The sequence below is a fragment of the Ctenopharyngodon idella genome, chromosome 5 (assembly GCF_019924925.1).
Source record: "Ctenopharyngodon idella isolate HZGC_01 chromosome 5, HZGC01, whole genome shotgun sequence".
In the NCBI taxonomy this organism is placed as follows: Eukaryota; Metazoa; Chordata; class Actinopteri; order Cypriniformes; family Xenocyprididae; genus Ctenopharyngodon; species Ctenopharyngodon idella.
In genome coordinates, this window is record NC_067224.1 from 17,602,935 (window position 1) to 17,615,156 (window position 12,222).

The 12,222-nt window shown below is 36.5% G+C and overlaps 2 protein-coding genes across 4 annotated transcripts in view; both read left to right on the forward strand.

Annotated features, from left to right (window-relative positions):
- The window catches only part of poc5 (POC5 centriolar protein homolog (Chlamydomonas)), a 703,663-nt gene that overhangs the window by 258,356 nt on the left and 433,085 nt on the right, over nucleotides 1–12,222 (forward strand). The gene's annotated exons all lie outside the window — the stretch shown is intronic.
- Nucleotides 1–12,222, forward strand: part of edil3a (EGF-like repeats and discoidin I-like domains 3a) — a 193,161-nt gene that overhangs the window by 166,991 nt on the left and 13,948 nt on the right. For all 3 annotated transcript variants that reach the window (XM_051893456.1, XM_051893455.1, XM_051893457.1), the window contains one exon: nucleotides 10,893–11,048. In XM_051893456.1, the coding sequence (XP_051749416.1) occupies nucleotides 10,893–11,048 (156 nt within the window). The remainder of the gene's footprint in view (nucleotides 1–10,892; nucleotides 11,049–12,222) is intronic.

Consider the following 12,222-nt stretch of genomic DNA (forward strand, 5'->3'; position numbering starts at 1 on the left):
TGCAATGTTCTCTGATTAAAGGATTAGTTCACTTCAGAATTAAAATTTCCTAATAATTTACTCACCCCCATGTCATCCAAGATGTTTATGTCTTTCTTTCTTCAGTCGAAAAGAAATTCAGTTTTTTTAGGAAAACATTCCAGGATTTTTCTCCATATAGTGGATTTTCAACAGCTACCAACGGGTTGAATGTCCAAATTGCAGTTTAAATGCAGCTTCAAAGTGCTCTACATGATCCCAGCCGAGGAATAAGGGTCTTGTCTAGCGAAACGATAGGTCATTTTCTGAAAAAAAAAAAAAAAAAGTATATACTTTTTAACCACAAATGCTTGTCTTGCACTAGCTCTGTGATGCAATTATCACGTTGGAAAGGTCATGCGTGAAATAGGCGGAAATACAGAGCACGTGTTTACAAAGTGAACATGCAAAGACCAATTAAACAGCCTTTACAAAAAATAAAAGCTAAAACAGCGATGTTGGACGATTTTGAAGTTGGAGGAGAAAATTAGATGAAGTTTTTCGTCCTACCGTGGTACTTTCACCTTCGTCACGTGTGACCTTTCCAACGTGATTATGTAATGTGTGGCGCGTCGCAGAGCTAGTGCAAGATGAGCATTTGTGGTTAAGAAGTATATATATATATATATATTAAAAAATGTAGAAAATGAACAATCGATTCGCTAGACAAGACCCTTATTCCTCGGCTGGGATTGTGTAGAGGCCTTTGAAGCTGCATTTAACTGCAGTTTAGACATTCAACCCATTGATAGCCGTTGAAGTTCACTATATGGAGAAAGCTCCTGGAATGTTTTCCTTAAAAATCTTAATTTCTTTTTATCTGAAGAAAGAAAGACATAAACATCTTGGATGACATGGGGGTGAGTAAATTATCAGTAGATTTTAATTCTGAAGTGAACTAATCCTTTAACAAGTGCACTAGCTGAACAAGGCTCTCATTACAAAGCATCAGTGAACTAGCTTTTTAAATACATCCCCCAGTGAGCATCCCCCAAATCACTCTAGATGTCATTAAAGAAGTTAATGTTTTGTTTTTTTGTTTTTTTGGTTAGGATAAGACCACGTATCATGATACGCTGCCTGTAAAGGTCTTAATTTACTGATCTTAATTTAGCCAATTGAAAATGATTCCCAGGCATCATTTAATCGTTCATTGTAAACAGTGTCATTATGAGTAAAGCTGCAAAAAAATGAACCAGGAAAATCTAAAATAATCACAGATTAGTTTACTCCAGTATAGTCTTTGATAATTCTCATTAACACTCATGCATTCAGTTTTTTGTTGTGTGTGTGTTGATATTGTAGTTGTCTTGGGCGACACAACAGAAGCATCTTGACGGTGTATTTGCATTGCAGTGAATTTACCGGAGCAAAGCGGGCATTTCAATTCATTCGAAGCCGCGCTTCACCCTCTCGTGGTGAATTGTGATATTGACAGTGGGTCAGAAAAGACATGAAGAACATCCAAAAGTTAAGAAATGCTCAAATTTATACTAACGTGAAGCAAAAAACATTGAGCAGCAACCAAACGCTGTGAGAACCATGTAGTTACGTCTGTACTGTATATGCCAATTGTTCTGGAGTTTCTGCTGGATTTGCCACGTAAATCATATTGTTTACATGCATTGCAGTTGTTATATGTATGTTAAATTTTGGACACTTTTGTTGTGATTAGGCTGTGTTTACAAAAGGTTGTTAATTTGACACTGTATGTTTACTTTGGGCATTCGGGAACAAAGCTTTCATCTTTCCAGCTGCAATCATGTGTATATATGATATTACACTGGCCATGTGCTGAAAAAAACAAAACAAAAAAACATTAAACACGCTCAGTACAGACACCCCAAAGCGAAGGCGTTGTAGCACAGTCAGTGGCACTGAGCGGAGATTTGCCACTGCAGTTTAAGTGCACCATAGGCCAAGATGTGCCCAGAAATGGCAAACAGTTTTACTGACACCGCACAGATTTGAAGCCAATCTAAAGAGACTACTGATCTGTCTACGCTTGAACAAATTGCTCAAATGGTGGAGCCTGGGCGTGGGACAGTAATTAGGAGTAATGCAAGATTGATTCGTACTCAGCGGCAATGCCTTGATTAATGTCAGGCTCTCTGCAAACAGAAACATGTGTTTGTGTTAATCAGAAGGTCTGGTATAATTGCTCTGTGTTTGGAGGGCTGTTTTGGTATGTAACCTGGTAGATGCTTCTGGCGATGAAAACGAGTTCCCTTAGTCAACAGCACCGGGTGCATCTTGTCATGTCCACAGCTCAAAGCTGCTACTTACATGTTGATTAAATTTCTGCTCTGTCGCAGTTGTTTATTGTGTACACACTTCAAAAATGGAATATGTCACCACCCAAGACAACATATCTGAGAAAACTGCTGCCTTGGAAAAATGAGGGAATCGACATGACAGAAGTTGTGAGGAATTGTAATTGTCTCCTAGAGCGGTAATGATGACTAGCTAAATTAAGGCCGGGGCTACTGCTGTTTTGATTAAATGTCACACATGAAAAATGAAGCTCAACAAGCGGCCATCAGTGCTCATGGAAAGAAGGATCTGCAGGATGCCCCGGGATTTACCATTCATAGGATCAAAACGGTCCACAAATGTATTCTGGTACAGCAAAATGTCTGAAATATGTTTGTAAATGGCTTTCTTATAGTCTACCCAGTTTTTTTAATCAACACCCCCCACCCCCCAAAAGTATGCTTGGTTGACATGCATTGCTTCATGCTGAATGAAATAGCATTTTAATGTTATTTGACTTGTTACCCTTGTAAAGGAATCAATAGAAACACTACCTGAAGCCATCTTGTCTCACTGAACTATTTGTGAGTTGGAAACAAAGACTTCAGGATTCCAATACAATTATTGAACATGCATGATTTCTTGAATCTTGCTTCCAGTCCAGCACTGAGGGAACAGCTCCCTCAGTGAGTCGAATCCGCTTTGAGCTTTGGGAAAATAAGCATTTATTTCACAATAAAAAGCAATATACTTCTACACATCCTCGTTTTTAGTTATGTAATTACACTAAATTATAAAACGGATAGTCCTGGCCCTTGATTCTATTTGGTTGAGCCGCGTTTGAAGCCATTGTAAAATTCCCGAAAACATACAGCTGACCGCATTACATAAGTATCGCTGCGCCACTGAGTGTATATGTTGCTGCGTCTGTCTTAGCAACCACTCTTAGCAACGTAAACATATGTTTGTTCTAAATTGATTTTGTTCATTGAGAGAGATATCGAGTGACTGAGTGTATTACCTGCATTCAGATTTAGCATTTTCCTTCAGGTCAGTCCTATGTTCATAATAAAAAATCCGTTTGAATGTCCACTGCGATCATGTCCTCATTCAATGGGTTTTCCCGTGCCCTGCTGACACTGACAGCGCTAGTCAAAGCATTTGTCATTTGCGTCTTGTCCCGTGTTCACAACAATATAAAAAGTCTTTGCGACTGAGTGGCTCGCTCGTAAAGACAGTCTTTTCCGCCATCTAATGGCGTAATAAATGTAACTTCTGTTGCTGTTCACGGTCAGGAAGGATTTTAATGAATTTACTTCATGAAAGTTGCATTGATACATATTTTTTGGCTTTATAATTTGTATTGTGTGGTAACTGTTTTATAAAAGCAATAAGCCCTGTGAAACCGTGGTTTACAGTGAATTTATAACAGCTAAGGGGTTACCAACACCCCTTAGCTGTTATAAATTCACAGTAAACCACGACTTATTGCTTTATTATATAGTCCTATTTCACAGTTGATTCTAATAGCTCAGTCACAACATTCTACGATCAAATATTTTTGTATAATGACCACCATGCTGCATAATTGTCCTTTGTCCCTGGTCATTATCGCAAAGTAACAAGACAAGATACAAGAAGTTTGTATTTTGGATTGTTCCAACACTACAGAGCCACATTGTACTTGTCAGAAGTCAGACTACAGATGGAGTGGTGTTCTTTGCACTTTAAAATTAGATAGAAAAAAGTATTTCCACAGTGAACATTAGTCACTTTACCTTTAACACATTAGTGATTTTCTGTGAAGTTGTTTGCTGAAAGAATGAGAACGCAACAGATGTCTATGTTCATGTGCCAAGAGAAGGTGCTTCCTGTTTTATAATGTGTGCTGGTGTGAAAAGGTGAAGGGCAGGAGTACTTTCAGATGCATCAAGGTCTTTTTGTGGGCAGATGGTGATGATGTGATCACCAGGGAAACAGCTATTGCAGGGTCCTGGGTGGAGAAAAGGAACACTTGGTTTCACTTGCTATTAATTGCACATGTGAAAATGTTCATACACAGATTTCACACACATATTCGTTCGTATGCACGGTTAGTGAATGAAACCCATTATCCTTCATTCCAAGACCTCAGATGGCTTTTCCTCAAGTCTTCACCTTCAATTTTCTGGGTTCAGGTGTTTTAATTTACATATGCGACTGTTCTTCGCTCCATTTCCATGCCATGGAAGCACTGGAGCGATGCTGATCTGTGTCACTTTCACATTTATCTCGGGTCTTGGTTTGAACTAAACCTATTAAAATGTAGCATTGAAGACAATCTGTTGGGAAGCTTCAGCTTAGCCTGTTTTCAACATTTGAGATGTGTTATTTTTCTCTCAGAGTGTTTTTGAACATCAAGTATGTGGGTGGTTGTTTACGTACTTTGGGGAGTTTTCCCCCTCTCATCCAAAACTGAAAGTCATGTAAATGTTAACTCGGTGTTTGCGAATGATCTCAAAATTAGCTGATCTAATTGAGAGTGCTTCTAATCCATATCACAGACCCTCTGTTAGATGAAGACCAATGAAACTTTCACTTTACCCAATTTGAGTTGATTTCCCTGAGTGTCAGAGTAAATTCGATTAGTCGATAAATGGTGTTACTTCAGGAAGAGAGAAGATGCATCTAACTCTGCAATTCACTTGATATTCTTCAATCATTGCATCTATCTGCTTTAAATGCATTATCACTGTGTCTATAATGGGCTGAGGGTCTTATTTACTAACCCCTATGTATTTCCCTACCTATTGGACACTGCAGAAAATTATAATATAGCTTGAGGCTTGAGTCTCTTGACTGTTAGCTCATAAATATTCATAATTTTGTGATTGAATATTATTTTATATTGAAATTATGTAGGTTTTCAGTTTAAACTATTCAATTCAATCCAAACACTATTCAAGCAAATGGATTGGGAAGTTGTTGTACATTAAGCAAATTGATGTATACAAAATATTCATTTGAATTTCGGTATGAAAAGAATCTTTTGTAGTTGAAAATATTTTCTTAATATCTAATAACTATTCAATTTTCTGTTAGCTCTCAGTGGTACTTTCAGAAATACAGCTAAATACGTTGACATTTGTAGCACTAACCTTTCGATTTTCAAGCTCCACAATGAAAGTTTTATCTGTGGCTCTTTTAAGTAATTGAAAGGAAATATACATATTTCTTTAATCATTGCTCTTCTACACTCTGTGACAGCACAACAAAAAATAAATAAATGAACAAATAAATAAATAAATAAAATGACTGGTGCATGACCTGATAAATATCTAAGCTTCTATCCTGTCCTTTCACAGATGAACAAGAATGATTCAACACGTCTACTGAGTAGGAGCTGCATTTGTCACCTTAAGAATGTCCTTAGCTCTTAACTGGATTTGAAGCATGGATGGCTAAAGAAATTGATATCCTCCAGGAGTAAATTTTTAAAATGATCTATAGCTATGCTAGAATGGATGAATGCAGTGATGGATTTATTTTATTTTTTTATTTTTTTTTTTCCTTATAAAAATCGGTGCCTCTATAATACAAGAGCTGAACATATGGATGTTCACCAAAGCACATGCTTTGTTTTCAAACGGGCTCCTAATTGATTGAATGCACTTTTTTGTTTGTTATTCTCACAGATGTGTTTTTTTTTCTGCAAGAAATAATTTTGTGTGTGTGTGTGTGTGTGTGTGTGTGTGTGTGTGTGTGTGTGTGCGTGTGCGTGTGTGCGTCAAGCTCTTAGATGAGGTTTGGTTGTGTGAATTATGCATGCAGAGCAAGCGCACTCTGAATTGAGAAGCTGTCAAGTCTGTTCGAATCTGGACTCTTGGTATGAATTGGAGATGCTTTTACTCGTAAAAATGTGTCTTTTTTCCCTCTACCTCTCTCTCTTTCTCTCTTTCATTTTCTCTCAAACAGAGGTATTCCATTTTCCAGGTCTGATTTGTATGCAGTTTGTTAAGCAGTGGAACTAATTAATGTAATGGGATGAAAAGAAGTGATTTAAGTGCGAATCTGTACAGATGAAGAATGATTCAGGCTTGAAGGAACTGAGTGGAGCAATAAAATATTCACCATAAGGGACTAATTTGCTCTTAGTCTTGTCTGTTTTGAGGGGCTCACACTCACTTTCTTGTTGTTCTCTTATCTAGATAACAGATTATATCTATTTTTATATATTCTTGTATCTAAAATAGATGACAGACACAGTGATGAAATTGTTACATTTTTGAATGAAACTAGTACCAAATCAGAGAAGTCTGTAATATCTGTAGAAAGATGTTAGCATTCCCATTCATTTCAATGGCAGCTGCTCATCAGGTTCGGGATTTGCTGATGCTTGATGTGCTGTCTTAAAAACAGATTTGCCAACTAACTGTGAAGGCTTTGACAGCATTATGCTTTAAGCAAAGCCTTAAGTGCCCCTGACTGCAAGTTTCCCAGAATTCTTCTGATGTCCCGTCACCTTGTTCAGCAGTTTCTTTAAAAGCCTCTATTTTATTCCTATGAAAGAGAATAAAATAAGTAAGTATTACACTATATATATATATATATATCCAAGAACTACTTTCTTTGTTCATTCCAAAGCCAAAAAGCCAAAAATGATACAGTACAGTTGTTTTGGTGGTAAATGGCAAATATTGCTGATGCACAGTTTAGAGGTTTTCTTTAGTCATAGCACCCCCTAGCATCAGAAATGGCATACTCCATCAGGTTGTCTTGGTGTTCTTGTGTTAGAGGTTTCGAACAAGTATATTTCACAGAAAAGATGGAAAAGGAAAACAAAGATTGGTTTTGATTTTGATTCTAGCTCAAATGTTTCTAAAGTTATTATTGAAAATGTTAGTGTGCTTATTATAGCGCTACCTATTGTCAGAAGAATGTGTGTGCATGAGTAGAGGGTGAGATTTTAGGAAAGGAAATAAAAGTGAAGAATAATAAGAAAGTCTGAACAAATACAGCTTCAGCTTCATTGTTTTTTACCTGTTTTAATCGTCCATATGCACAGTCACTTCCTGGTTTTTGATAAACCAGCTTAGCCATTTCCGGTTAGCTGTCATTCTGTACTCGCTGTACATCGACACAAAACCGTCAATGGTTGACTTTTTATTGTTGTATTTATATTTTAATGCAGTTATCACAATTACCTAATGTGCCAATAAACTAGTTTTATTGATTGCAATAAAGACAAAGCTAATGGGAACGTATGAATAAGAAACACGGTGTCTGTAATTAGACACGCACACGCAACATTTTTCCAGCACTTCAAATGTTATTTTTAATGTGATGACCAAAAACATTATTTGTTCACCTTTCTGAGACTGTCTCCATTTGTAAAACCGAATGTTTCAAGATGTAGGAAATACAACGTTTGATAGAAAACACTTTCATTTAAAAATAAAAAAAGACATTAATTACCACTATAACCTGTAGATGGCGGCAGAGGAGCATTTATTGGCTCATATTAGCCATTTCCTGTAAACAAAATTTTGTCCATGTTTCACTTTTGAATTAATATTAAACATTATAAAATCACTAGGTTTAAAAATAAATTTTGTCAAGGTGAAGTATGAAGTACTCACAAAGTCTCGTGAAAAACAATAACTTTTCTTGTGAAAAAAAATTACACTTAAAGCTTTTTCCCTCCCTTTATTATCAGTGACTGAAGCTGTCAGTGAAATGCAGTGCAAGCTCAATGATTTCGGCATGCTTGTGAAAATTACCATTTTGTTCAATGAATCTAACTAAAGTGCACAATAAATCCTTAATTTACAATGTGTTGGCACTTTTTTTTTTTTTTTTACACGAAAGTTTTAAAACTGATGGTCGAATTGAATTTCGCTGAGTAGGAACACCGAGGGATGCATCTTTTTTATGTCATCTTACATTTGAATAACTAAATTAATGCTAGGCCTGACTATTTAAGTGGCTATATTCTGATTATAAACTAAGTATTACACTATTGATGCTGTTAAAGCTACCTCAGGTCATTGAAGATACAGACAGACCAACAAGTGACATTTCACCGGACGTTTTCCAGCTGACTTATATTACTGCAAAAGTTCTTAAGAACGTTCAGTACATATGGTCAATTCCAGACTGAAAATTATGATGTAGAAAACACAATAAAAGGTAATCGCATTTCTGTTTCTACTTATAACCATGGCCTGAGAAAATCTCAGGTGTTGTGTGCACAGTGCACGGACTGCTGTCTGCTTTATTGGATATTATATGTTCTTGTCGAGCAGACATACCTCATGTCTTCACCCCCACTTGTACCTTTCCATCTGACTCTCTCAAGTAGGCATGAAAGTGGGTCAGAGAATTCAAAGAATTATAAATTAAAGGGGTTTTCAACATTTGCAACAGGGACCCAAATATTGCAACTGTGTGACCATATATGAAGTCTGTTTAATTCAATATCTTTCATGTGCCACAAAATGTAGTTTATTTATTGCTGAGAATTTACAAAGCATAAATACAAAGTGTAATATGCCAGATTACTGTTTTGATAATGAATAACACTTGCGGGTGTTGTATTAGAATGAAGGGACAAAAAAATACATCAAGACTGTGAAAGGTGTTTCCTGAATCTAGATCTGCCTTGAGGAAAAATACTTTAAATAAATGTCAATTTTTGTTACATTTTGCCAAATGCACAATCCTTAGTTAGCCTTGCCTGAAAGACTTCAAACCTATTGTCTGTGTGAATATTAGACACATTGGGGTGAATACAGTAAACAGTTGTGCTACTTTTTTGAGTGCAGTATTAGCACAAAAACACCTATCTGGCTGCGGTTTAATCAGGCTATTTGCAGTATTAGTTATTGTCATTCTGTTCAGCACAAACAAACCTTTCTATGTTCATTAGGTTTATATATTGAGCCTTATTCACAAAAGTCAGTGCAATTTGGTTGGTGCAATTTGCATGGGGCTATTACCAATCACAGAAATGGTGGCATTGACTCACTAAATGATAGAGAAGAACATTATAACCAGCCATATGTCTAGCATGGTGTAGACAAGCATACTTTTGGCATTTTAAAAAGCAGATTCAGATGATTTATGCAAGTTTATGGCATTACCTGATTTGCATAATTTCTTTAGTGAGTTGAGCATTAAAACAACACAGACAGCATTTGCAAAATAACGAGAAAGTGCAATTCATTCTTAACAAATTCCCGCAGTTTTTTTATTATCATTTAAAACGGTTAACAAGCTATAACACACCAAAATTCATTCACTGACATTTTAGATAAAACATTGTGTCCTCTGGTTTACACATAACTGCAATTACTGCCTCAACGTCAAGGTCCTCCTTTGTTCAGACGGACTGGCTTGATTCATTGGTCTGAGTGAGATTAGCTTTGGGTTAAAGCTTCTGTGTGAAATCAAAGACATGCAGGTGTGTCAAGCACTTCCATTCATTCCAAGTCACTTACTCTCCTTCCTGTTATCATTGCAATTACCTTGAAAATGCCACATTTGTTGTAATATGTATACGTAAGTAAGAGCCTAGATGAAAAAAAATGCACGAATCTATTGAATGTACATAGAATATACAATGCCCATAGATGTGTGTTGACTGACTATATTTAAGAAGTCACTTGAAGGTTGTTTTGTTGTTGTTGGTTTCTCTGTCATAGAATAATAAAACAATGTAGTTTCTCCAGTGACCTTGGTGCAGAAGCTTAGAGTTCAAGTTAGTCACACAGATTCACCACGCTAACCAACAGAAAGCTGCTTGGTTTTAAGTCTATTTGAGCTGTGCTTCATACATTGACAGTGGACCTCACTGAAATTTTGCTAATGTGATCGCACCTTTATGGCTTGAGAAATTAAGCTCTTGTGCTTGTTGTATTTGTTCTAGTACTGAGGCTCTTCTTGAGTGCCGTGGGTTTATATGAGTGATTTTGTTTCCCAACCAACACTATTTGAACACTATCTCCCTGTACAAATAAGCTGCCTTCTCCTTTTTGTTTTGTGGTGTAGTTCAAACCATTTGTGCCCACAATTCAATAATAATGACTTAAGATGTCTAACTTTATCGAGACTACTGCATCCCGATGTCAAGATAACACGTTCAAGTCTCTAACAAGTCTACTTTTTAGGTGCTTATATAACATTGGCTCACAAAGCACAAAATAAATTTAATTTCATTAGTCAAGTTATCTGAAAAATGGAATTTAGCATTGCAAATAAACAGTTAAAAGTACATATTTAGGTTGCTTTAGAATAAGATTACATAAAGCACAACATTTTTTTTTTTAGCTTTGCAACAAAAAAAACAAAACAAAAAAATCTCAATAAATACAAACACATAAAATATTAACCGAATGCAATTATCACATATTGCTGTGGCTAGCAATCACAGTTCTGCTGAGCTGAAATAAAGGCTACTTCTTATTGCCCACTTTGCTGTGAATAATTGATGATACACATCCAAACAAAATTACTGTATCTTTAGAAGTTATTGCCCAAGATAAGGGTGAAAGATTCAGGCTATTTGGGAAGTCAAGTAATCACTAAAATATCCTACTGGTAGAAGAGCTCTCTCATTCTGTGTGTATGTGTGTTTTTTTCAGGTTGACATGCTTCGGCCAACAAAAATCACAGGCGTTATTACCCAGGGGGCTAAAGACTTTGGACATGTTCAGTTTGTCGGCTCCTACAAGGTGGCTTACAGCAATAACGGCGAGAGATGGTTTATATATCAAGACGAAAAACAGAAGAAAGACAAGGTAGGATTCTTTCTCTCACACTGTTGCATGTCAAAAACTCGTATTTTTGCAAGACCAAAAGAACTTTTATCTTTTGACCAAAGGCGCTTTTATCTCAAGGTTGATGTGAATCACCCTGATCTGATTTTTTTTAAACCACATACTGCACAAACCTAAACACTACTCTAGATAGTCATTGTTTTCATAAACTTGGCTTCCATGGACATGTTTACATCACAAAGTCAATAAAAGAAGAATCTCCTTGTCTGGAAACAGGGCTGTATATTCTCCTCCATCCTGTCAGCACTGTCCCAGGGTACCTGGACAGACTCTGTCTCTTTCTCCATGGTCTGCCTACATACAGATAACGGTCCAATCTGCCCAGCCTCAGTGAAGAGTGTGCCAGAAATATTTGTTTACAATCCTCTAGTGGGTTAAATATGTCCAGTCTGTTGGCCTGAGCTTGTCTTCTGAGTCTTCTGACACTATTCTTAACCTAGCAATAAAGATGCTGATTTGTGTATGTACATTCTGAAGACATTGTCGAGTATACTTTTTAGCGTTTGAAAAAAAGAAAACTTCTATCAAGGAGGCTTTTAAATGGTTTCTCACTTCTTTTTTAATGTTTTTTTCCTCAGTTTTTCCCAAGATCTCAGCTACACTTATATGATATAAAACTACATTTAACAAAACCTCTATGTAATCATACTTGATAATAAGATGCAGTATACTCTAATTTCTGGGTAGAGTGTAGAAATCAAAATTGAATCCAATTTTAAAATCACATTTAATGATAGAGTTATTGGTTTTTGTAATTATTCCAGTGCTCATGTGTTGAATCATGGTGCTTATGATAAAAAGTTTGAGTATGACATGCAACGTAAATATGCTCTCTTTTAATAATTTCCTGTAGCCCTCCACTGTACATCAATCCATTAAAGGTGACCTATTATGCCCCTTTTGACAAGACATAATATAAATCTCTGGTGTCCCCAGAATGTGTCTGTGAAGTTTCAACTCAAAAAACCTACAGATTATTTATTATAGCTTGTCAAATTTGCCCCGATTTGGGTGTGAGCAAAATCAAGCCGTTTTTGTGGGTGGGTTGCTTTAAATGCAAATGAGCTCATGCTCCCCGCCCCCAGGCTCGCTCGACATTCCAATACACTGAGGTATACGTAATACAGTAGGTCAC